This window comes from Pygocentrus nattereri, chromosome 24 (genome assembly GCF_015220715.1).
Source record: "Pygocentrus nattereri isolate fPygNat1 chromosome 24, fPygNat1.pri, whole genome shotgun sequence".
NCBI classification, from domain to species: Eukaryota; Metazoa; Chordata; class Actinopteri; order Characiformes; family Serrasalmidae; genus Pygocentrus; species Pygocentrus nattereri.
In genome coordinates, this window is record NC_051234.1 from 4,192,130 (window position 1) to 4,219,405 (window position 27,276).

Below are 27,276 nucleotides of genomic sequence, written 5' to 3' on the forward strand. Positions count from 1 at the left end.
ACATGGACGTATTCTATTCCGATTGAGCTATTAGTCGGATTATTAACGGATTATTAGGCTGCGTGTAAATGTGGCTAGTATGACCGAAGGCCAACACAACACTGCGCTGTGCAGCTTCGGCTCATGCAGCAGAGCCCTGCTAAGGATGGGGACAGGGAGAGCCCAGAAACACCAGGTTCAAGTTCATTTTTACAGTCTATTCGTATAAATCTCCTCATAAACTGTCTACGTTCAAGCTGAAAGCTATAAGCTGAAAGGGCTGGGATAGTAACATTAGCAGGAATAACAGGCCATACTCATTTGTCCGTTTATCTACAAGACCGACTCCTTTTCTTTGTGTAACTTCCAAGCCACATGTTTTCGATTGTGCCACGTTATCTGCTGAGGCTTTCTGCGGTCTTTAATGAAGACCTGGTTGCGATTCGAGTGGGTTGAGAGACATTTTGCAGCCATGACTTCTAGGGTTTATTAACAACATCAGCCTTTAATTCTAAGCCGTAGGGGGGAAAACATTGGACACCGAATGCCCCGAGGTCGATCGGGTACATCTGGGGTAAGTAAAAAGACGAGCAACTCTGTTTTTAAACAACTTATTCCTTTAAGCTGATCATCCGTTTGATTTTTATTGGGCTTTATTTTTACAGACGTTTTTCACGGCCTGCGTCAATGAGGCAGACGATCAGAGGTGTGGTTTAAATTTGGAACCGTTTTAAAGAGGAACACGAAAACCCAATATCTGCTCTGCTGGTGTTTCAGCTGCGTATAAGGCAGATGCTTTTTGACCATACATGGGCAGGTGAAATGTAAGAATACGGCTAGTAGATTTCTTCCGTTTTTTTCCTACTGCTTATCGCAAATGATATGCCACAATAGGCATGTGCAAAACACACTGCCGCTATGTTTTTACTCACAAGTCAAAAGTGTCTTGGGAAAAGCTCCGTTTCACCACCGGCCATTTAAAACGGGCAACGGTGATGCCGAGAGAAAGGCAGATGACAGCTAATAATCTGGGAGGTTTGGAAAATTGGATGGTGAGTTAATATGAACACTATAAAATGGTCATTTTTAAAAAGTAAACCACAAACAAAAGACTTCAGTCCAGAATGCCGTATTACGCAGACAGCGTCAGCAGTCATTAGAGGTGTGTTATATCAGAACCAGCTGACACTCAACAATAAAGCGCTTGAATCGGACTGGGGCCAAAACCTTTAGCAGCTACATCCTTTTCCCCCCCAGACTACAGCTTATTCATCACTCATTCTTCCACATCATGTCCATAATCATTACCCCGGGCCTCAGACTGGACACGGTTAATGTAAACTGACCGACGTGGGAACTCTCCCTGATGTGTTCATATTTAAGCACTTTTGACAGGCGCCAGCACATAACTCAGCACCTTCTCAGAGTCCAAGAGGTTTTAAAGTGCAAGATGCGTCAGAATACCTGCCACTTCAGACGCTCACCCATTAAACTCTGCGCTGGTTATGCAATTCACATTTAAGACGGTGACAAGGAGCGGCTCCACGAGACGTGACATCGACAGATTTTTCCCCCTCTGGCCACCTTCTCTTCAAGCAAAACAGGTCCAGCCTAATTACAGCGTAGACACGGTCAAAACGAGCCTACTAGACCAGCTGAGGATATTTATACATACACGGAAGCTTTACAACAGACTTTAACGCTACATTCTTTCATCAAAACATCTCACCATCTGAAAGAAACGGCACGGACAGAAATTCTTCAGCCAGAAGTTTCATTTTGACCATTTGCATCTTACCTTAAACGGTCATCCGTCAGCCAAGAAGGGCTGACATTTGTTTTGATAGTTCAGCACTAGAGCGAAAGTGTAGAGCCACCCATCGGCGTCGTGCAAACAGCATGTCTAAACCATGTGGGGCTATATTACCAAACTTACATTAACAAGCTTTTTTAAAGAATTCGTTTTTGTAGTGTCTGAGATTTTGACTCCTTGTTGCAGCCCTATGAAAACTTAGCTGTCGTTTTTCGTTCATTAGTGGCCAATTTAGGCGGCTGAAATGCTGGTGCACTCCCAGATGTCAGGTGTCAGAGTCAGAAAAAAAAAAGTCTTTTTAGGTCTAAACTATTTATTTTCTTTAATCTACATCGCGGTTTAATTTTTAAGCCGTCATTTTCAAATTTAACAGCTCAGAGCTCGTGAACTGACCGCCTTCTTGGAAAGACACAAGCCTGAGAGCTTAATTTATAAGAAATTAACTGCATTTAAACTGAAATTGCAATAAAAACATTGCTTAACAGCCCAATGTGGTCTAAAGATTTACACATGCATTGTCGCAATTAGAGCTGCAGCTCATGATTACGTTCATTGTCGAATAACCGGTTGATTATTTTCTCAGTTAATCGATTTGTTTGGTCAGAAAATGGTGAAAAATGTTGATCAGTGTTTTCAAAAGGCCAAACGTCCTTCCCACCCCAAATATACTCAGTTTGGTGTCAATGAGGTGTAAAGAAACCACAAAATATTCAAATTTAAGGTGGAGGAATGAAAGAAATTGTACTTTTTGTCTTAATCACTCAAGCCGATTAAAAATATCATGACCAAAATAGTTGCCGATTAATTTAATAATCGACGACTAATCGATTAATCGGTTAATTGTTGCAGCTCTAGTCAGTGTTAATTGGTCAGTTAAGAGCATCTATTACCTGTTAACCAGGTTAACTGTGCATCACTAAAGACTAAACTAAAGAAGCGAACTTCAGACGTCCGTCACGTCCAGTGAAAATTCTGTACATGCGAATTTGAGCTGAACCTCGCAGCCACACCAACACTGCTCTGCATGAAAGTGAAGGAATGCAGCAGCTCAGTGCAGGCAGCCTCATGTACTATGGCGAGCGAATGAGTGGCATCTACAGCCTAGGGGGCTATCGCTCTCATGCGAATCCCCACGTGCTGTTAGCCTGCCAGTCCTCAGGGCAGCCAGTACAGCAGGCAGCTTTACGTCAATCCCTATGATGTCATCTCAGGCAAGAGGAGCTCTTCAGCTCCCGGGGAATTGGATTACCGCTGCACTGCGTGTGTGGACTGAAGCTGAGGCGATAAGGAACGGGCCTTGTGATCGACACGCTTTCACATTGGGCGCCGGGCCCAGTGGTATAGTTAGCCTCAAAGGCCTGCGCTCCACTGTCTGCTGAAGGGGTGTAATGACTCATTCAATGCCTCAATTACATGGTCTAGCAATTCAACTTTATTGGCCCTTACAGCAATGCCTCGACTGCTCTTGGATCGCACCTTTATCAATTTTAATTAGGCAGTATCAAAAGCTTCCAATTAATTATATTCCTCGTAAGAGTAAGACTGTAACTTTGCCAAGTTCCAAGTATATGAGTCTGTGCCGTGGAATTATTAATGGTTAGAAGCTCATGTACACGTTCGATGTCTAAAAATGCCTGGGAAAGAAGCCCAACTCTAAAAGCAGCACAGTTTGCAACATCTCGGACATCATCTCAAGCGCCTCCTAAAACACAAAACACAGTATCTTGGACAGTTTGTAAGCTTCTCATAAGAGGAATGTGTGTTAAATCTGTAGTTTAAATTTAGCAAACCGTGCTACGGTCAAATTCCTAAAAACTGTGGTAAACACCGTTAACCCAAAGATTCCCCCGCCTACAGCTGTAAATACACATAAACCAAATTCAGGGCCATCATCTGAAGTCACAAGGCCGAAGCTACTGAAGTGAGAATCAAGCAGAGAAACCGAGGCGCCTGAGCTGCCCGTTTCTGGAACTCTCCACGCCGGCGAATCCAGCCACGGGCACTCGCTGTCGTCATCTGACTGGCCACCATCCAGCAGCAAGCTGTGTGGTGGACATAGTTTTATTAGCCGCTGTCTGGATGCACAGACGCACCGAGACTGGACATCGATCACAAACCCCCACTCAGTTTGTCAGCAGCTTCAGTGTTCTAGCCAGAGATGTTCGGGCAGACCAACGCAGGCAAACCAACACAGTTCCATTATCAAAGACTTCAGATTAATCAAACTGTGGATAATCAAGTAATTATCTAGTCATGTGACTGACTAAGAATAGTATTTCCATCTTTACTGATGCCTGTTTTGAAGTTTTGGCTACCAAGTGCTGGTCTTCACCCTCCCAGCTTGGTAGCATTGTGTGATAGGTGGAGATTAAATTGGGAAGAAACTCTGGACTTCAACTACATTCACTATATTTCCAAAAGTTTTCACTCATCCATCCAAATCATCAAATTCAGGTGATCCAGTCACCTCCATGGCCACAGGTGTATGAAGCCGAGCCCCTAGCGCAATGCAAAGCGTGGAATGCAGTGGAGTAAAGCGCCGCCACTGGACTCTAGAGCAGTGGAGACGAGTTCTCTGGAGTGACCAATCACGCTTCTCCATCTGGGAATCCAATGGACGAGTCTGGGTTTGGCGGTTGCCAGGAGACGGTACTTGTCTGACTGCATTGTGCCAAGTGTAAAGTTTGGTGGAGGGGGGATCATGGTGTGGGGTTGTTTTCAGTACCAGCACCAAGAGATTTTGGACAATTTCATGCTCCCAACTCTGTGGGAACAGTTTGGGGACGGCCCCTTCCTGTTCCAACATGACTGCACACCAGTGGACAAAGCAGGTCCATAAAGACGTGGATGAGCCAGTTTGGTGTGCAAGAACTTGACTGGCCTGCACAGAGTCCTGACCTCAACCCCATAGAACCCCTTTGAGATGAATTAGAGTGGAGACTGTGAGCCAGGCCTTCTCATCCAACATCAGTGTCTGACCTCACAAATGTGCTTCTGGACGAACGGTCAAACATTCCCACAAACACTCCTAACCCTTGTGGAAAGCCTTCCCAGAAGAGTTGAAGCTGTTATAGAGCGAATACTTTTGGAAACACAGTGTATCATCTGTTAATCATCATCAGGATATAGATCATTCTAAGCAGTCATACACAAGTTTATTACATCCTGACTGTGCTTGATGACTGTATTGTGGGTGTTTTGATGTATCGGTGCATTCACATGACACAAGATAGGTCAGAATAACACAGGCTGAACTTCCAACATTACATCAAATGTTTATAACTGTGTTTACAACATATCACAAGGCTTCTGCAATGATATCATCTGAATCATAATATGTTACTGTGTCCATCTCATGCAGCCTTGAGAACATTTTACACGCATACATCACGTTCTTTGGAAACTTAAAGTCCTCTCTGAGTGAAGACGTCCATCACTGGCCTAAGAGCAATTCAGTAATTCTCAACTATGATTCAGAGGTTGGCAGGCTATTAGCACAAACCCTGAGAAGCTGATCAGCCCCAGTTCTACTTCACCATGCATGCAGCAAAGCAGTCTGCTTTCATTTTGACAGCTAAGCCACATGAGAATGTTTACGGAGCACTTCTTCGTGGGCAGGACCACAAACGCTGCAAATATACGGTTTAAACTAACACACATGTATACGCCCACGTTGAAAGCGAAATGGATGGGTGGAGATGCTGTCAAGCAAGGAATGTAAATAAACAAGCACGACGTGAAAAGGCCACAGAGCTGCGAGCTCTCTTTAAAAGCACAGATGAAAGCAGCTTAAGTAGCTTCGTCACCAACCAGATAAGAACTCAACTGAAGAGTGGACATGCAATCCTGCCAAATAGTGCTATAAAATCAGCGACCGCACCTTATTTGCATCCTGCATGTTTGTCGAACAAGCACATCTTATCGGCATCTTCGCTGACTGGTTTAACCCACTTGCCTTGGGGAGGGGGGGTGGGGGGGGGGGGTATCATCTACTATTAATTGCGCACTCTGCTTTGCAGAGCAGATGGTTCCAATGGGAATACGCTGGCTCCGACTAGGCCCTGGCTCTGTAAGCGATACGGGGTCCCTGGCCCGCGCCGCCGCTTACCCAACAGCTGTTCGCAGGGGCTGCTGGAGAAGGAACGCCACGTTAAATTTTCATACCCACTCTGCCGCACGAGCAAAAGCTACCCGAGTTCATCCAGTCGTGCTGAATCAGCTCGGCTACCAGACACAAGAGAGCCAGAGCCATTCACAAGGAAGAGCCGGTCGGGCCCGTGTGCGTTTTATTGATCGGCGCGCTGGCACTTTCATTTCAGCGGAAGCAGCCTGACTGACGAAACCTGGGGGAACAAAAAAGGCCCGGCTTACAGTAGCTTCCATAATCAGACACCCTGGAGAACATTTATCAAGCCAGTTTTTCCAGGAGGACAGGAGCTGAGACGCTGCTTGGTAGTCAACACGAGCTATGCTGGCCGACGCTGGTCAGTGGCTCATTATCGACAGACAGCAACTGATGTTGACTGAACGTCTGAATGCGAATGCGGTCCAACTTAATATCGAGTGTCTCTAACAACTGTGTAATTACACATAAATAACATGTAACAACCCTGTGAGTTTAGCAGTGCTACAGATGGACTGCAGCAGAACAGCCTGTGTGATTACACATGTGTATTAACTTGTGTTGCCTCATAATTATTATCCTTTTTGATCAGAAGTCTTCTTTACATAACATCTGTTTTGCATAATTACTGTGGAATAACCATTAACTACTATTCTATAATTACCACTCTGTAATTGCATTGTACCTATATAACAACTGAACTTGATACACGTGTTTAATTACATAGGATGAACTTCTGTAATCCAGCTGTAACTGTGACCATCATTAGTAATTACATTATTATTGCATATGTTGTTCACATGTAACTACACAGTTATTAGAGACACTTAATATAAAGTGGGACCGTGAATGCTACTAAAAGAAAACGAAGCCCTATATGAAGCCCTATATAAGTACATGTGTATGTCGTCATCATGATTAGCTAGTTCATAATTCACCTTCCTGACTTTTTCCCTTAAATAGTTGTTTGTTTGCAAATGCTCAACGAGCTGTTCGTGGGCTTTTTCAGACATGGTGCTATTACTGTGCTGGCGCAGTTCATCCAGTCTAACTCAACAGTAAACCTCAGAAAAACAAACATCGTGACGAGAAACGTTAATAATTAACCGTGAACCAGCAAATACATTAATGCTCCATTAAGGTTCTCTCAACAACTGATCTCCGCATCACTTGAGTCGCATTATTTAGACCGAACGCACTCGGCTAGCCTCAGCGAAACGATTTATTGAGACGTTTAAAACATAACGTGGGCCTACGTACCACCGATCAGTAACTGCTCTGTCTGGCCACAAACCCGGCATGAAGCTGTGGTGTTAAGAGTGTTAAAGTGAGGCTGTATCAGAGGTCGTAAACTGAGACAAAGCAGTCTGTAAATCAAATTTTATGTTTCCGTTTATATGTTAAGCAATTTCTATCTAGAAGCTGCTTCTAAACAGGCTTTCGAAAGGAAAAACGAATCAGATCCTAATGATTTCTGGGCAAGTTCTGCTGGTGAAGCCACCCCCCCCCTCCAATCCCCTCCAAGGGCTCATCTAACACCCTTCACTTGAGCTCATAAAGTAATGAAACAGCCATTAAATGGTGCCGATTCCCCCGCAGTTAAATCACGATGGCAAGTGGACAAGGGCTTGTTTAAACAGGTACTGGAACGGGCTCCCTCTCGCTGTCTGTGTGCTGGACCCTCGCCACAAGCACCTTTGCTCTCCCTCATCAGCGAAGAGGCAGTCAGCAAAAGCGAAACTATGTGAGATGATAACCACAACAGAGGCAAGAGACTGCTGGTGAGACTGCTACTGCGGAAATCACACCAGCGCAAGGGTCGCAAAGCCGGCAAGAAGAAAGCGCATGTTTATGTGGGAAAACACAACTCAAGCTGAAAACTCTGAAACAGAGACTGTCAGTTCACTGACAATCTGCCAGCACTGGACGTGAACTAGTGATGCACCAATGCTGACCAGTACACATTCATTACCTTCTCTGATGCGGCGTTCAGATGTTTTCTGAAAACAGACGGCAAACCCAATATTTCATCGTTTTCAGTAGAACTGCAGCAGAAAATGAGCAGAACGCTCCGTCAAAAGTCAAGGAGTCTTCCAACTTTTGCTTCTGCCGTCGACCGCAGCAGCGGAATAAACCAAACTGTGATTTTTGGACGCGCGGACGCCAAACATCTCGTTGTTGAATTCCACATGAACGGTTTTCTTAGCTAACGGTCACGTTTGTCCCATAACAGAAAGCTTAAAACCTGCAAGCTACTGATGTTACGTTGATTGTCGTTTAAACTCCACATATGAACTTTAAACTCACCCCAATCAGGCCAGATAGGTTTGCTAACTAAAAGTAAGTCAGCAGCCTACGTTACATTACCGTCATATCCGTCACGTCAGCCTGCGCACATCCTTGTGTCCACGATGTTAGCTTCGTCAATTAATGATTAATCATAGCAGATTATCTGTCAAATGAGTTTTGCCATCTCTAATTGTGATGGATATTAGAGATGCATATCCTATTGTATCATATCGTACCATATCGATGTATATGTGACTAGGTATGTTAGTGCATAATATTTGGAAGCTATAAAGTGCAAGTGCTTCAAATATTGCACTTTTACAACATTGAATGCTCTAATAAAATGTAAATTAAAACACTTACATAATATCAAATCAAAGAAGGAATTGTGAATCATTATATACCCTTAAAAATAAATAGCTAGATGGCTTCATCATACACGGGATACGCCTAGTAGTATTGTGACGTTTTATTCTTGCCTGGTGATCCACTCTTACACCCACCCCATGTAATATTTATTGAAATTTTCTCGTGGCTCATATTACCGCCTTGCTGTCCGTCACCAGAACCCAGAACAGAACGCAGCTTCAGCCTCTGGACTATGTGTAAGGATTGTGTAAGCACACCATTATCAAAGGAGAATGAGCACCAACTAAAAAGCAAATCTTAGCAAGACTATTAAGTAGCTCAAGAGTGCTTAATTGAACTCGCTTCAAAGCGAGAGTGATACTGAAGAGACTCTACACCATTTGCTCTATTTCTCCTCCAGTGTTTGACAGTCTTTCCAACGCAGTTCGGCTCAAAATCGCCCAAAAGCAGAGCCTTTTTTTTCTTTTTTCTAAATCCTCGTGACACAAAGCGGTGTGTGTTTATGAGCCAGGACAACGCTGAAGGAGTCTCACCATCATTACCAATAATGTGCTTTTTCCCCCCTTTCAAAAGAAGAAAAATGAGGCCTAAAGGCCTAAAAAACTACAGACCTTGTTTGCCTGCCCTACTTTCATGTTTGGGGTTGGCTGCCTGCTCTGGACAACAAGCTGACAAAAGAGCTTGTAAATAAAGAGCTGAATAATTCAGGGCCTGGTGTAACCCTATGCGCACATTGTGAGGATGCTGGCTGTGGCAGGCGAGTGGCCCGAGCCTTCGCTTTGCAGCAAGTTTGGTAATGAGAGTATCACAGACTCTTCCTTCATCAGCTCACAGCAGCTCTGACAAACCACCGCCTGAACACCATGGGGAGGTGGGGGCAGATGCTTTAAAGTAGTGGTGGACAATATGATGATTTCTATCATTGCTGTGGTAAATTACATCACAATTTGTGTGTGTATGTATGTATATATACATACTGCCCTGCTTACTGAAGTCATCGTTATTTTTATTCTGTAAGGCGCATCACTTCGAGAGCAACTTTGAATGAGGGAGGGTCTGTACGCTGGCTGAGCACTCCTACTCGATGACAGGGAGGTGGGAAGGGGAGGTAAAACACCTCGTACATCGTTTCACTTGGAAAACATTTAGAGGTGGACGAAAGTCATTACATTTTGACTGCCAAATGACATGATGAACCACGCTTAATATGACCAGGTCGTAAACCAACAAGGTAAAAACAGACAGCTCTGGTGTACTTCAAGTGCCTTAGGCCAGGGGTATTGAACTCCAGTCCTGGATCAGAGTTTGGTGATTGGCCTATTTGAATAACACCTATTCATCCTGGCAACTAACAGATGAGTTGAATTCGGTATGTTTGAGTATGGAAATGACTGGACACTGGCCCTCCGGGACTGGAACTGAAGACCTCTACCTTAAACAGTGCCTGATTTACAAGGTCCCAAGAATGGGAGTCCACTTCATCTCTTGTGGAATCACGTTACATCCTCCACTAAAGCCTACAGAGATAAAATGCACATGAAGTAGGCCACATATCAGAATTACACAGTAAGTGGACCAGTAACGTCATCATTAAAATCAAATCGTTCATAGCTGGACGCATCAGCCAGACCGACTGAACGCTTTGGTGCCACTCGAAAGTATCTACAGGGGTTGACTACAACCTGCAGGTTGCCTAAATAAGGAAGCTTTAATCCACTTTCGCCCAAACTCTCTCCTACAACAAGCACTAAGCTTATGTGACTTACGTGAAGTAATTAGCTAGTTGGTAAAATAAACTACTCCTTTGGCCGGTTTCCTGAACCCTGATTAAGCCAAAGCCTGGACTAAACAGGATATTGAATGGTGAAACACCCCTGACACGGTGTGGTTTAATCCACATACAGGCAAGAAATCCAGTGACTCTTTACAAGCTGCATGCTCTACATTTTACAAGCATTTAATGTTTATCAAACAGGCTATTTTGATAAATGTGCCTTTAAGACTAGCATATGCAAAAGAGCTCCGTTTTTACTGGCTATCCTGTATTGCATCTCATTCAAAAAAGCAGACCTCCAAAGCTTACACGTTCACGCCTAGTACGCATGCGCTGCTGCGTCTCGCGCTGTAAACCTGAACTAATAAATCAGAACTCAGAGCTGTGCGGTCGGACTTCATGGGAGTTTGCAGGTCATGTCATACGTCTAACGTCACACGCACTGGCTCAAAAAGAAATGGCTTAATTGTATGATTAAGACTACTTTGATGACAGCAGGGCATAAAACACTCACGCCCTCATGAGATGCATCCTTCGCCAACTTCTGCCCGAGCTGTCTTTCAATACTCTTTCAACATGCCTGCGATCATCAGATTCATCCACTCGGGGAAGGGGTCCGGAGCGCAGCCCATGCTACAAACTGTTATTCTGTACGCTGTGTGCAATAACACATTTCCACCAGAGGGGTCGCCAAATCCCCAAAACGCAGGGTAGCTTTAACTAATACACGGAATAAAATAGCTACCAGTGACTTAAACGTGAGCTACTGATTAAACCACTTAAAACAGGTCTCAAGATTCAAATGTCTTCAGTTATTTCCTCCAATAAACCTCTTCATTCTTTAACCCTGAGCCCCTATACTGGAGCTCTTGTCCTCTTAGCAATGGTCCCATCAGAGAGGGACGATGAGCACCTTTCACCGGAGGACATGGGCTTGGTTCCTCCGTTCTTCCACAGGGCGAGAAGCAGTTTAACACACGAGTTCTGTACAGAAGCACTTCTATATACTTAAATGCTTCTTTACATGGCAAACAGGCTCTTCGGAATGATGGAGAACATGCTGGTTCTTTACAGAACCTTTCTGAAAATGGCTCTATACAGCAAAAAGGGGTTCTTCTGTTGTTTCGATATCAAGCTTGTAACAACAGAAAAGCGTTTCTGTTCCTACCCAGAACCATTTCCAGGTGGCTTCTATACAGCATCATATACAACATCTCCATCAATCTGAAGAACATTTCACCATGCAAATGGAGATGGAAGTCGCAGTTGCAAACCAGTGCCCTACCTAAAGAACCCTTCAAGATCTAGCTATCTTCTGAAAGAGTGTGCATGCTGGCAGTGTTGGATCATCTCATTCCCCACATTAAAAGCCAGGAATATAAACGGCGTCTCTCATTGAATGTAACTAGAAAATGCTCCTTCTCTGCACTTTTGGACTCAAATTCCTCAGAGGTTTTGCAAAAAGCACAGCGAAATGTCAATTCGGGGGGACACAGGATCACAGAAAGAGAGATGGACACGCCAGGGAAGGCTAAATATATGGTTATGTATTGGTTATATGGACCGAACCTCTCGGAACCCGAAGCAGGAGAAGTTAGTGGCCGTTAGCTAGCAGCGTTATAAGTTGACCGACCAGCGTTAGCGAGTGAATGACTTTCTGGCTTTACTTTATCTTCGCAGTAGTTCTATTTCCAGCGTCAACCCCTCAGCCTCGGCGACTTATTAAGCAACGAGGACTTGAGTGGAAGAAGCAGCTCGCCGCTCAGCCCCATTACAGCCCGTTTCTCGGCTCCTTCCATCCTCGGTGCCCGTCGTGGCTAACGCTAGCTAGCGTTAGCTCGCGGAGTAGTGGCCGTTGTCCGCTTACCTTGAGCTTCAGCGGCCTCGAAGCTCCAGTTTCTCCCTCAGCGGCCCATTCTAGCCTTCGCTTTCCCCGGCCGACAGCCCCTCGCCACTCCGCTGGGCTTTAATCCAAAAGTTGAACTTGTTTTTAACGCCTATAGAGACTTGACAATAAACTACACTCTTACTCCCACAACAACAACAATGTCAACCGAGGCGCAACAAAATCCGCCCATCTGTGGAGGGGAAAAAAAGCTCGCCTGCGCCACCCGCCAATCAGAAGCCAGCGCTCTACTTGACTGGCACCAAATCGGACCAATGAGCGCGGAGGATCGCTAAACGTTAACGCGCTGAATCCAACGGCGAAAGACAGGGCTCGCTGTGCGGCCCTCTGATTGGTTGAAGCCATCTTATGTGGGCGGGCAGAGATTCAGCGAGCCAATGAGCGAGGCTCAGTTTTGTGAGTGACCAGCGCTTTCTGTTTTTTTTCCAACTTCGTCATGACATCATCGCGATGACGCTGGAAGAATGTGGAAGATTCTGATGTCTGTGTTACTGAGCCCGGCCCTCTGGCGTCACCAGTCAGGTGCTCACGGCTAATTAAAGACGATTATCCGTAATTACGAGCTCTTTTTCCACTGAAATGGCGAGTTTTATCTGAAGAGCCAAGCTTTTACAGCCGTTCCATTTGACTGGCCTTCCTTTCTGCTGAGTTGGCTGATTTGCTGACCTGAACAGAAACAAATTGGTTGTCAAAGCAGACTGGCCAACACTCCCTCACACAGTTTACCTGACACATCTTGTGTTTTTCTGAGCTTACCCTTACAGAAACGCCCCACATATTTCATATAAAACACTTTTGTTTACAAATAATCAGACGTTTTTACATCTAAAGCACAATTTCACCTGTGAGCTCATATTCTTAAGTGCGATAACACAATTTTAATGCGTGCAAAAGCTGTTTCATTCACACGTGACCTTTCTGTTATACTACAAATAGAGCGTAACTAACTGCCTGGAGACCTGAACAGCTGTAGTAAAGTCTATGAGGCAAAATATCGGGACGTGTATCGTATCGTGAACTTTTAAGTATCACGATATTTTTGCTACATCACCCACCCCCGGCGTGCCGAGTGCATTTCCAATACATCCATATGAAAGCTGGGATAGGCAAGATATGATTTGTTTGCATTATTTCTCTGAAACACTGACACCGTTCTCAGCTGCTCCACCAGGTAAAGCTCAAGGTTTTTTAATAACATTTATTAAGACTGAATTATGTTAAAGTCATTCTGAGTGGTCTGATGTGAAATCAGATTTCTTTACAGTGGTGGTGATGGGAACCAGGGGTCACTGTGTCTACAATGGAAATATAGCCATTTTATTTAATATCCAAAATCAAAGTAAAGTGTCTTTTGAGATTTATATGTAATGTTGTGGTCATCATCATCATCATCATCATCATCGTTAACCACTTAATCCAGATAGGGTCATGGTAGCAGTTGGGAGAGCAGAGAATCCCATATGACCCTGTCCCAGCTGCAACTTCCTCCAGCTCATTCCCAGGGACCCCAAGCCACTCCAAGGCCAACTTGGAGATGTAATCCCTCCAGTGGGTCCTAGGACGACCCCAGGTTCTTATCCCGGTAGGCCGCGCCTGGTACACCCCCACTGGGAGGCGTCCAGGGGGTATCCGAACCAGATAATAATGTTGGGGTAAAATAATCAAATCTGAAAAAAGTATGTTTTCTTTGTGGACTATTTTTGCCTCACAACACCCTCCACCATTAATGGATTTAAAAAATGGATATAGTATGTATATATATATATATATGTACATATATATGTATATGTTGGTGTGTAAAACCAAGCACCTAGGCCTGCAGACTGCTTCTACAAAGCTAACTGCATTGTGCCAAGTGTAAAGTTTGGTGGAGGGGGGATTATGGTGTGGGGCTGTTTTTTTTCAGGAGTTGGGCTCGGCCCCTCAATTCCAGTGAAAGGAACTCTTCAAGCTTCAGCACCAAGAGATTTTGGACAATTTCATGCTCCCAACCTTGTGGGAACAGTTTGGGGACGGAGCCTTCCTGTTCCAACATGACTGCGCACCAGTGCACAAAGCAGGTCCATAAAGACACGGATGAGCCAGTTTGGTGTGGAAGAACTTGACTGGCCTGCACAGAGTCCTGACCTCAACCCCATAGAACACCTTTGGGATGAATTAGAGCAGAGACTGTGAGCCAGACCTTCTCATCCAACATCAGTGTCTGACCTCAGAAATGCGCTTCTGGATGAACGGTCAAAAATTCCCATAAACACTCCTAACCCTTGTGGAAAGCCGTCCCAGAAGAGCTGAAGCTGTTATAGCTGCAAAGGGTGGACCGACATCATGTTAACCCCTATGAGTTAACAATGAGATCTCACTCAAGTTCATATGCGTGTGAAGCCAGACGACCGAATACTTTTGGAAATATAGTGCACATATAATCTAATCTACACACACAATTTTAGGCCAAAACTTTCTCACAACTACTGTAAAACATCAGAAAGCATTTAACTAATTTTGCAGCTTTCTGTTAAAGAGCTTCAAGAGTCAAACTCTACAGATGTCTGGTTCCTATCACCAGCACCTGTAAACATTTCTGACTGCAAATCTCTTTGGAACAGTAACATTTCACATCAAACCGCACTGCATTTTAATCAAATTGGAAAATTGATTAAATTCACCTTCAGAATTTAGCATGACTTACCAAAAATAACTTTAAACATTAGCCTCAACTGATTTGGTGACTGAAGATACTAATTGCAACATCGCCCGGCTGTTAAACGTACAAATACTCAAAAGGACATATTATAGAGTAAACTGGGGCAGTCGTGGGCTGGAGGTTAGGGATCCAGCCTCGTGACCGGAAGGTCGCCGGTTTGATCTCCAGAGCCGACAGCACATGACTGAGGTGTCCTTTAGCAAGACACCTAACCGCCAACTGCTCCCAGGGTGCCGCGGATTGGGCTGCCCACCGTTCCGGGCAAGTGTGCTCACTGCCCCCTAGTGTGTGTGTGCTCACTAGTGTGTATGTGGTGTTTCACTTCACGGGTGGGTTAAATGCAGAGGTGGAATTTCCCCGTTGTGGGACTAATAAGGGTCACTTAAATGCTTCTATAAAGATTTACAAAACTAGCATTAGACTGGATGCTGCTGCTACACCTTTCATACCGAACAGAATAAATACAAGAGATAAGGACAGAGATAAACATAACCCCAAACAAATTTATTAGAAGTGTACAAACAAGCATCTTTAAAATGAATGTGTTTTACCTGCGACATGCTAACCTAGGCTGATTATTGAGGACCAGTTTCCTCAATTTTGTACAAAAATTAAGTAAAACCAAGAAACCAATACTATACAGATGTCATATTACAAGAGCTGCTGCAGTGCTGTTGGTCCTCCGTTGTAGAGAAAACTACACACAGCAGCTGGATGACACTCAAGACAGGAAAAAAATCAAAATAATAAAAAAAAAGCACTAAAATCTAAAAAAAACAAAACAAAAAAAAACCAACAAAAAAAAAATAAACTACCCATTAGAGAAATGCATGCAGCCAAACTGCCTCTGTATTACAACACACTGTAAAAGGCAAAGTGGCGGATGCTGGAGACGAGGAAATCAGCGCCGTCGCCTGTCTGGACTTCTGCTACGTCTCCTTCCACCCCTGCAGGAGAAGAGGGGAAAAATGATTACACACTGCAGCTTTAATGTTAGACTACGTTTTAAAGTCGTAGCCATGAGAGCTTTAAAGTGTGAAGAGATTAGAGAATACAAGGCAATTTACCGCCAACACCAAATTTAAGCCATTTAAGGATTAGTTTAGTGAGGAATGCTAACTGGTGGTAATTGGCATTCACTGTAATCCAGGTTAGGATATTTGGTCGAGCTACTCCTTTAAAAGGCATTTCCACCAACATAACTCAATGGCTGAGATCTGAAGTCACTCAGAGTGGGGTCTGATGATGGTTCAGTGTAGAGAAAATTGCTGACTCATTTCTTTACAGTGGTGGTGATGAGAGAACCGTGTGTCTGTTCGTCTACAACAGTCATGTTATTTACTGAGTTTTTATATGTAATGATGGGAAAGGAGGTTATTGAGGGAGGTGTATTTTGATATACTCACCTCCTCTTGCTCTTCGGTGGCCCCCTGACAAAGCACCAATCAACACTGATCGGTTGACCCATTAGATCTTGGCCATTCAGCCCCTCCATGGCAGCCTGTGCCTCTTTGTATGTTTCATATTCCACCAGTGCATAACCCTGCGAAAAACAGCACACAGTAAGATCTGGGGTGGGAAATGTATTACATTACATTACATTACACTATTAATTCTGTAGGAAAATAAAACGAATGTTTTGGTAAGTTATCCTTAATTCTACTAAATCTTAGAAACCTTACTAAGTCTCATCACTGAGGTGGAAGTCATTCCGAGTGGTTTGATGTAACGTTACTGTTCTAGAGAAATTTGCTGAGTCGCACTTATTACATTACTATTATAATACATGACACTGCAGTACATCTTCAGTCTAATCACATATTATTTACAGAAGAATATGGTTGCTGTCAGAATCTCCGCTTTCTGCATTTTTCAGTTTTTGACAGTTTGAAAATGCTTGTTGGCCTTTATACTGTGCGTAAATTTCATGAAGAAAGGACCAAAAGAAATGGTCTGGGTGGGGTGGGGGTGGGGCTCCTGGTTCCACTGACTTGCATTAAAAGTAGTTTTTTTTTTCTCCTTCTCCTGTAAAGTCACCACTTTGGAGATATGGATATGGAGATTCTGGTTTATGTTTTCTATAAGCACATCGTTGGTATGGTCAGTAACACTAAAACACAGAACAGCTGCATGGATCATTAAAAAAGGACTGATTTACACCAATTGCAGAGTCTGTAAACAACAAAACCATCATCCAGAGCATAATAACTGCATGCACAGCAAAAACGATCTGACTGGCCCGTAATGACAGCAGCGTATTTCATAAACCTTTTTAAACCAATTGGTATTTGGTATCATGTTCTTAAATTGTGTTTTAGAATACCTGTATGTGTACACACACACACACACACACACACACACACACGTAAAAAAAACCAAGACATTAAAGTGAGAGACTCTTAATAGGTAACTGTAGAAAACCTTAACTTATATTTTATTTTCCTCTCATTTCCCTCTTTCCTTTGTTGCATTTCTATTTAAAATATTTTATTTACTGATTTTCTTTTCTTTGCATAATCTGAAGCAAAATTCCAATAAACGATAAAATGTCAAAAAAAGCTCAAAGATTCTCAAAAGCTGCGCAGATCATTTGCTAAAACACCACTGCCGTAACACACGGAGGCAAAAGACACTGTAGACTCGGATGTGCCTGTAAATGAATCAGGAGACAAGTAACAGCACCCTCCAACAACTGGAGGGCAAAACAGCTCGTGTGTTCTAACTCTTGTGAAATACTGCCACTTAGTGGACACTTACAAATAATTAGTAACTAACAAAAAATGATCATCAGGCCAGTTCGATCCAAAATGGTTCTCTTACCACGCCGATTTTAGGCAAGGACTGATGGATGACCTCTCAGTGATTAGATCGACGGTCCAATTCTGTGCGCATTACATGGCGCCTGTCTAATCTCATCCCGTATCTGGAGGTCGTCTGAATATACATTTAAACGAACGCCTTTGTGATCATAATGTATTCAGATCTGGCCGTGTGGACCACCACAAGGCAGTCAAGCATGCATTGTGACCTCAAGCAATATAAGTAATAGCGCTGTCAAAAATATAGATTTATTGATACCTACTGGTTCTGGAAACTGTATATATAACTCGTTTTCCCCCAGTATCGATTCCATCTGTACCTGACACGCTTTTCTGTTTACTCTCTTCTTTTAAGGTGAACTAACACTGTGGCCCCACCTCCTCTCACCCTGTTCAGACCATAATGGTGCCGTTTGCTATTTTTTACTACTATTTGACTGACAGACAGAATTGCAGCACTAAAGAGTTAACGAGTTTTCAAGTGGCTGTTTTTGCTTTTAATTAACTGAGTTCAATAAAATTCCCACAGCTTTTTAACAATCGTGACTCTACTACACTACCACCCTCACAAACCCCATAAAAACGAAACGATGTGATGAATCTGTGTCATTATGTGTTCATCTTCACGACCCAACTATAAATTAGACAAAAACAAACACGCCTGGACTGGAAAAGACGTACCTTCAGGTAACCCGTTCTCCTGTCCAGGTTGAGATGGAGATTCTTGATCTCACCAAATTCAGAAAATTTGTCATGGATGTCTTCTTCTGTTGCTTCCTCATGAACGCCCGTGACGAAGAGGATCCATCCTTCAACGGCTGCAAAGGAAAAGTGGCCAGCTTGAATCGAAGACTGACATTCTTCAGTTATCAAGAGAAACAGAGATAAAATGATCTAATATTTTATGCCACATCAGCACGTCTGCTGACGGTCAAGGGAGGTTGTGACAATGTTAACCACCTCTTTGACCACTTACAGCCCACCAACAAGCATCATGCAAACTGCACGTCTGAATCACGCACGTCAAATCAATCGTTAACGACGGAGTTAAACCTCAGGCTCATCTGACACAGCAGGACGCGCTGTTATCTATAAATGGACAAAACTGTGATGCACAGCCACAAGAGCAGAAGCTGATATAGGTCATTAACCAACGACGATACTTCAGGGGGGTTTTGGGAACGAGAGCTGATATAGAACTAGCTTGACGAAGATCTCCAAATATTCCCGTTAGAAACGATTACTGAACGATTACTGAACGATTACTGAAACGCATTACATTAGCAATTCAGCCATTCCTAGTTTTTAACAATGAGCTATCTTGGTATCCTAGTAGAAGCCAACTCAGAGCTTTAGTATTTGTCTGCAGAGATGCACAAAAGGAACCAAAGATTTCTGCTCAAGACGCAAAACGCAATCGCCGATCTATTGCTTTTACTTGGGCAGATCTGCGCTGCAAGTAAAACGCTGCTGCTACCCTTTTACCAAAATGTCACAGTATAATTGTACATGACTCATTGTGCTTTAAAGCCAGTTGCCTCTTAATTTAGCGCTATATTTGAGCCGTGTTATTTGAAAAGGCAACCGATTTAAAATTGAAGAGATTTAAATGCCAGTCTGGTTAATAAAAGATCGGTTAATAGAAAGTGCTGGAAATGCACAAGTGTGTTTTGTATGTTCACAGTGTGAGCATCAGATTACAAAAAAGGCTCAATTATCAGCCAATTTGGCTACGAAGAAACCAGAAAATCACCATAAAAATACATGACCGGTGCATCTCTATAGTCTACAGCAGAGATCGGATCTACTCAAAACACCTGAAGGGCCAATCACAAAGGCTACGTTCACATTTCCAGGCTGAAGTGGCACAAATCAGATTTTTTGCCCTAATGTGACTCAGATCTGGTGTTTTCAGGGCTGTGTGGACACAAATCTGATCTTTCAAAATCTGAGCTGAGCCACTTTCATATGTGGTCCTAGATCGGATACGCATCCGATTCATGGCCATGTGACCTTAATGTGACGCTCAGATCAGAATTTATGTGCCCCCCCGCCACCACTGTATGTGCAGCATCATTCAGCGTTACCATGGCAACAGCGCCGAACAGACGTTAAAGCCTGTAAACGGTGGAAAAGCAGCTCATCTCACCTTTTTCTCCTCCGTCTGGCTCTAATAATGAAGCTGAGAGCTGATCAGAGTTAATGATCTTCTCAGCAAGGCTCGTTCTGCTCGTTAGTTTGTGCTGATGATGCAGTGATTCAGTCACGTGAGTAGGACGAGCTCATGAGGGTCATTTCAGGACGCCGGTTCGTCACATTAATGACAGATCTGAATCACTTATATAAACGAGTGCGAACCGTCGAGTCAGATCGGATTTGAGCAAAAAATCGGATTTAAGCTACGAAGCTTGTAAGGTGAACGTGGCCAAAGTAGACCAAAAACTCACATCTTTGTGGGCCAGGCTCATCACCATCCTGCTCCACTGTATCGTAGTCTTCTCGCACTCTGGACCTCGCACCTTCCTCTGGAGAGAAAACACAAACGCTTTCTTACAGACTGCAGCGGAAACCACATTAACGATTATATCTGCCAATCAAACGAAAATCTTACCAGATCCAAAACCACGACCCTTCCTCTTCTTGGCCTTTTCTTTCAGCTTGTGAATACTCTCTGCAAAATAAAACGTGCCATAAGTAAGAAAACCGTCTCGGTGAAATTCAGAGACCACAGCAGAGTTCGCTACTGCACCTTAACACTTAAAAGACATGAGCATGGGAAACGCTGGGTACAGCATGCTACACTCATTGACCTAACATCTACAGCAAATCGGCTCGCTATAATTTTAATTTGAGAGGTTTGGTCACTGTAAGAAACATTTAGGGTGCTGCAGCGTGTAATACGTAGCTTCATGGGATTAGATACGCACAATAATATCAGAATCATACAAGTATTGGAAGACAACTGCTTTAAAAAGATCTTCAGACAGACGACAAATTTAAACCGATATTTGATTACAGATTTATTGTAGTCCAGTAGAGCAGAACGTTTAAGTTACGCTGGGCTATAGTTCAGTTTAATTCATTTTACTCATTGATAGAGAGACGACGTGTTTTATAGCACTAATCCGGGATAAACCCAAGGGAACCCAAACTAAGCGGATCTCTGATACAGGCACAAAAACACTGGAATGGACAAGGACATCCATACTGGCAGGCAGTTGCTTTCAAAAGTTTATTGGCTTCAATCTGATGCATCAAAAAATTCCTCTACAACGCTGATCCAAACACGTGTGCTCAATTTCCCCGTCAGAAATGTTTATGTCTCAGCACCAGCAGATACGTAGGAGAAAACCACCAGATACGGGCATCAGCCACTTTTATCAGTTCCACTTACTGTACAGCTGCACTTTGTAGTTCTACAGTTACAGACTGTAGTCCATCTGTTTCTCTGATACTCTGTTACCCCCTTTTACCCTGTTCTTCAGCGCTCAGGACCCCCATGGACCCTCACAGACACTGATACTGGCGGTGGCATGTTAGGGTGTTGCACTAGTATGAGGGGATCAGACCCAGCAGTGCTGCTGGAGTGCTTAAACACTGTGTCCACTCGCTGTCCACCCTGTTAGACACTTTTACCTTGTTCGTCCACCTCGTAGATGTAAAGTCAGAGACGACAGCTCATCTGCTGCTACACAGTTTGTGTTGGTCATCATCTAGTCCATCACTGGTCATAGGATAAGATACTTTTTTAGTTGGTGGACTGTTCTCAGTCCAGCAGCGACACTGAGGTACTGCTGAATCCCATCCACTTGCATCAGTGATACAAACTAACACCACCATGTCAGTGTCACGCCAGCTCTTGTGGTCCTGACCACTGAAGAACAGGGCAAGTATGCAGAGAAACAGATGGACTACAGTCTGTAACTATAAGACTACTAACTCCATTAAAGCGACTCTACACACTCATTACTGAAGCACAGAGAGACGGGCAAAAAAGACGACATTACATCATTTTTATCATTGATAATAAAAATCGGCCATTGACCAATTTGGCTGTAAAACAAATCAGATCTGGCCATAAACTTATTAGGAAGGCTGGCTCTGCTGTAGGAGTCAAGCCGGACTCCTTGGAGGCTGTAGAACAAGCTGTTAGCCATCCTGGACAACACCTCACACCCTCTGCATCCTACACTGGTCTATAATATGTGCTGACCTCACACCACTCAGTGCATGCTGTCTAAATACATGGCATTTGAGACAGTCGCTGTAAATAGACTTCTGTCTAGATTTATTTCCATTTTCCTGCATATTGTATAATTATATGTGTTTCTACTGAAACATTGCAATCAATAAAGTTCTATCTATGTATCTAGATACCTATAAAAACCCACGATTAAGTGCGTACATCACTAATACGTTCTCCCGTTTAACCGGATTTAGTGAACTGCAGTATCTGAAGGGGTGAATAAACATTTTCATCCTCACACTTTCGTAGCGTCACTACTGCGTTGTGTTCGCTCGACGAAATCTCGCGACACCTTATCGTGCATCGTGAAAATGTCCAAGTATCGCGATATCATAATCGTCGCCTAACGAATATCTCAACTAAAACAGCACAAACGATTTTTTGACCCGTTTCGGATTTAGCGTGGGTAAACTTTGGAGGGAGAGGGGTCAAATCCAGCTCGCCGCTGTGACCGCTGAGGTTAAAGCACCGCCGAGGCGGCGTGTTGGCTTTGTGTTAGCGGGGATATTTGAAGTAGCCGCAGGCAGGCGGACCAGGCCCAAAGGCCCCCCAGCCGCTCGTTCAGGACGGAATAACGGAAACACACAGCACCGGTTACCGCCTGGGCTTAATTCAGGTACATACGCCTCACAAAACCGCGGAGAACTCTTACCATCTCCGTCCTCGTCCATAGGAAAGTCTTCGCCTCCCGCTTCATGAAGATCCAGTACGTCTGCCATGATGCCTGTTCGTTTGGATGGACTGGCGCATGCGCACTGCGGTCTTCCCGCTACGTAGAGCTGTGACGAAATGAAGGAGAGAAGAGAGAAGAACCGCTCCTACATCGCCCCCTACCGCCTCTCAGGGGTCCCGACTGAATACAATTCACAACCATTTGTCACTGTGTTCATACACCTCTGCATTTAACCCATCTGTGCAGTGAAACACCCACATACATGCACACTAGTGAACACACACACTAGGGGGCAGTGAGCACACTCGCCCGCAGCGGTGGTCAGCCCTATCCACGGCGCCCGGGGAGCAGTTGGGGGTTAGGTGCCTTGCTCAAGGGCATTTCAGTCATGGACCGTCAGCCGAGGGGATCGAAGCGACGACCGTCCGGTCACTGGGCTGGTTCCCTAACCTCCAGCCCATGACTGCCCCATGGCTGGACCCCTTTGCGGCCCACGAGGGGCTTAATAAATAATATGAAACCCCAAAACCAAAAATCTGTCTGATCTCTACCGTGAAATCTGGTAATCCATGAATATACAAACACAAATACATGATATATACTGCTTATATGACTTTTCCTTATATCCAACGCACACTATATTGCCAAAAGTATTCGCTCGTCTGGCTTCACACACATATGAACTTGAGTGATATCCCATTCTTAATCCATAGGGTTTAATATGATGTCGGCCCAGCCTTTGCAGCTATAACAGCTTCAGCTCTTCTGGGAAGGCTTTCCACAAGGGTTAGGAGTGTGTTTATGGGAATTTTTGACCGTTCTTCCAGAAGCGCATTTGTGAGGTCAGACACTGATGCTGGATGAGAAGGTCTGGCTCACAGTCTCCGCTCTAATTCATCCCAAAGGTGTTCTATCGGGTTGAGGTCAGGACGCTGTGCAGATCGGTCAAGTTCTTCCACACCAATGACGTAATGGTGATGTAAGGCTCCATTCCATTAAGCTCTCTACGCTGTTCTTGAGCTGATCTGAAGGCCACATGAAGTTTGGAGGTCTGTAGTGATTGACTCTGCAGAAAGTTGGTGACCTCTGCGCACTATGCCCCTCAGCATCCGCTGACCGCTCTGTCATTTTACGTGGTCGACCACTTCGTGGCTGAGTTGCTGTCGTTCCCAATCGCTTCCACTTTGTTATAATCCCACTGACAGCTGACTGTGGAATATTTAGTAGTGAGGAAATTTCACGACTGGACTTGTTGCTCAGGTGGCGTCCGATCACGGTACCACGCTGGAATTCAGTGAGCTCCTGAGAGCGACCCATTCTTTCACTAATGTTTGTAGAAGCAGTCTGCAGGACTAGGGGCTCGGCTTTATACACCTGTGGCCATGGAAGTGATTGGAACACCTGAATTCAATGATGTGGATGGATGAGTGAAAACGTTTGGAAATATAGCATATATGACTTGCATATGGCCATATGCAGATTTATTTATTTTTATGCATTACATTTCTGTATTAAAAATGCAGATATCAGTAAAATCTATGTAAAAGTCTTTGCAGTAGGCATAACTTAGATGTGCATCATTGTAAAATAGTGGCCGTTTTAAGGACGTTAAATGGGTTAAATACCTTTTTGTAACCTTTGTTACACTCTTTAAAGTAAAGGAATGTGCTAATACTTAAATATGATTGCTGTAACTGCGCTTTAGTTGAGAGCAGCATACGTGATTTGACATTGCTAAAGCTTCTTAGGATGTTCACTGTAGGACAGTACAGCTACACCAGTGGTCTTGTCACTGACACTTGGTTAAAGGAGAACAGATTGGCGGTCGCTCCACTCAAACAAGGAATGTATAACTCCACATTTCAGACGTTGCTGAAGTCACCCCCCCCCACCGCACCCCCAATCATGTTGAAAAACTTGGAAGAGCACCCTCTCCTGGCGACAGCAGAGTGGTGTCGCTTTCCTTGCAGTAAAAAATGCCACCAGGTCTTTCGCTAGAACGTTGAAGTGTGAGAACGGCGTATTACATCGAACATTTATCAAACCTTTCTTATCACTCTATCGAGGAAAAATGATATCGCGATAATTATCGTTATTGTGTTATCGCCCAGCCCTAGTGCAGACGATACACTTGTGTATCAAAGTGAAGTTGATACACATAGGCTGTACTTTTGTAATCCGTCTGTAACACTGACTAAATCATTCGTAGTTCCAGTGCTGTTGCCTATGTTATTCTTGTGTAACTACACAGTTATTATAGCCACTTAAAGTGGGACAGTTCAGCATGTGTCATTTAGGGACATCATGAGGATAAAGTGAAGCTCCATAAGGAACTTTCCAGACCTTTTGACGTGTTTGTGACACATACAGCACCGTGGGTCCTTATGGGTTAATAATAATAATACATTTGCATACACTTGGATCAGTATTCACTTCCACTCTGTTTCTACTGAACTCACTCTCGCTCTGCGTTGCTAAGCAAGGTTTTTTTTTTTTTCACCCAATTATCTCCCCAATGTTAGTTTGAGTACTTTGGCTCATGCTGAGAACTGAAGTGTTCAAATCACACCGGAGAAGGGTGGTCATTTTGTAAAATGCGCTGCCTCCCATTGGGCTGATTGACTGAGCCATTGAACTGAGATCAGCTTTGATGATGCCACTGGAAGGGGCACAAGTGCTGTTTTTAAATGTGAATTTGGTCCATTCTGCTCGCCTCTCTGGGGGCTCACACACGACAGAACAAGACAGAAAGGAAAAGAACAAAAACAAGGCTGCCTGGGCCTCCCGTGTCTTTGTAGCTTAGTATCGCAATAGGGCCATACAGATATTGCTTGGAAGACTGTAGCATAAACACAGAGACGTTCTACAACAGTTTGGGGAACATGGGATCGAATGAGCCACAGAAAAACAAATGACTGCAGATCTTTGCTTTAGTCAGATAAGGTACCTGGATTTGCATAGAAAATGTAAAGAAATGCTTGATCCTTTTCAGTCTAATCACCATCTGCTCAGTCTGTAGCATATCATCATTTACCTCACACAAATGTTTACCTGTACTGTGTAAAAGCTCACGAGGCCTGCTGACTCTAAACATACTTATGACGGAGACCAATTGGAAGGCGTTTCTGCAACTGCCCATTGACTTTTATGATTGACCAGGGTATATTTTGGTTTGTCCATCTGATTTTATGTGACCAAACTGTGAGGGAAATTATTCAGTAACTGCATGAAATAAAAGTCCATTTTTATTTGATTTATTTAGTTATTTTTTTGTAAAAAGCTCCTCTCAAATGAACAGAATGTGTTTTATGATCATAAACATATCACTACATGCTTACAATTCACTGCTAAAAGCCAAAAATCTCAGACGCTCTTTGTGTTATTGTATAAAAGTGATGTTGCAGATCACTGAAGAGACGCCGTCTGTTTATAGTTTAGAGCCCAGATTTGGGGAAAAACGGGTCGACTTTCAGTAGAAAAACAAAGTTCAGCTTCTTTTATTATAAGGGTTTAAAATGACATCACCGTCTATTAGACTGGAGAGAAGAGCTACAGCCTCACACGACGCCCAGCTTCTGAATGGAGCTCATGGAATATGAACGTTACGAAGAACATGACCGAGTGCGGTTTGGAACCACCGGTGGTCCCGAGGAGTTGAAAAGGTTAAAAGTGTGTGACAGTTTTTTGTTGTTGTTGTCCATAGTAACTCAATCTTTGCCAGTTCATTACTGCTTTTGTGTATTCCAAAAAAAAATTAGGCACCCAAAACATATGCATATATTTGCATAAAAATTTGAATAAAACCTAGACACTCGGTCATGTCAGAAATTGAAATGTTTAATAGTGACGATGCTCTTTGTAGAAAGTTTACAGGAAATTCTGTAATGGTTTTATTGTCTAAACAACTGCTATTATGAAATGTCTTCTAAGTCAATTTGTTGCGCAAAATCAATCCTTAAACCCATTTATGGAGAAAAGCATTTTAACTGCACTTTAAAAGGGTCAGAAACAGGAGACGCTGCCAAGAATATGATGCCATGCAACAGAGGCCTGTCACTCAAAGGGCTGAAAACTGAAGTGAGATAATCACAGGAGATTTATTGAACTGAAAATGGACTGGTCAGCATACATCACCAGCAGGGTCTTCAGATAAACCCAATCAGCGAGTGATATAACGACAGTGAGTTGGCAAGGCTAGACTTTGACCTAATGAACGCTACACTGACATCTAACTGCTGTGTAGCCACAGAGCCATGAGTCTGAACTGCAGAGGTTCATTAAAGTTCATATTAATTACAATAATGATAGGGTTTTATTTATACAGTACCTTTTATTAACAAGGTTACAAAGCACAGAAGGACAAAAATGAATGAATTACATACAAGATAGTACAAAATACAGAGAGGCAAAACAATGAATAAAAGTCTTTAATGCCTGATAAACAAAGTAAAAACCCAAGAAAATAAAACTCCAACATAGTTCCATCCAATAAAAGTCTAGCTACACACTTAAAAGAGATGGTTCTTCAAGGGTTCCTTCATGAAGAAAATGGTCCTATATGTAACTATGATGTAACCGGTTCTT

The 27,276-nt window shown here is 43.5% G+C and overlaps 3 protein-coding genes across 3 annotated transcripts in view; all 3 read right to left on the minus strand.

The window, feature by feature from the left end:
- The window catches only part of mtmr11 (myotubularin related protein 11), a 129,431-nt gene extending 125,149 nt beyond the window's left edge, over positions 1 to 4,282 (minus strand). Inside the window, exon 1 of the mRNA XM_037533967.1 lies at positions 4,225 to 4,282. The gene's annotated coding sequence lies outside the window, so the exon portion shown is untranslated. The remainder of the gene's footprint in view (positions 1 to 4,224) is intronic.
- The window catches only part of otud7b (OTU deubiquitinase 7B), a 65,852-nt gene extending 53,476 nt beyond the window's left edge, over positions 1 to 12,376 (minus strand). Inside the window, exon 1 of the mRNA XM_017708742.2 lies at positions 12,215 to 12,376. The gene's annotated coding sequence lies outside the window, so the exon portion shown is untranslated. The remainder of the gene's footprint in view (positions 1 to 12,214) is intronic.
- Positions 12,377 to 15,437: 3,061 nt separating this feature from the next.
- Positions 15,438 to 22,795, minus strand: rbm8a (RNA binding motif protein 8A). Its single transcript, XM_017708699.2, has 6 exons — positions 22,672 to 22,795; positions 20,385 to 20,444; positions 20,221 to 20,298; positions 18,455 to 18,591; positions 16,361 to 16,497; positions 15,438 to 15,901 (listed from the first exon to the last, which is right to left on the minus strand). Exons 1-6 carry the CDS (start codon positions 22,736 to 22,738, stop codon positions 15,856 to 15,858), a joined length of 525 nt encoding a protein of 174 aa, XP_017564188.1. The 5' UTR covers positions 22,739 to 22,795; the 3' UTR covers positions 15,438 to 15,855.
- Between the last annotated feature and the right edge of the window lie 4,481 nt (positions 22,796 to 27,276).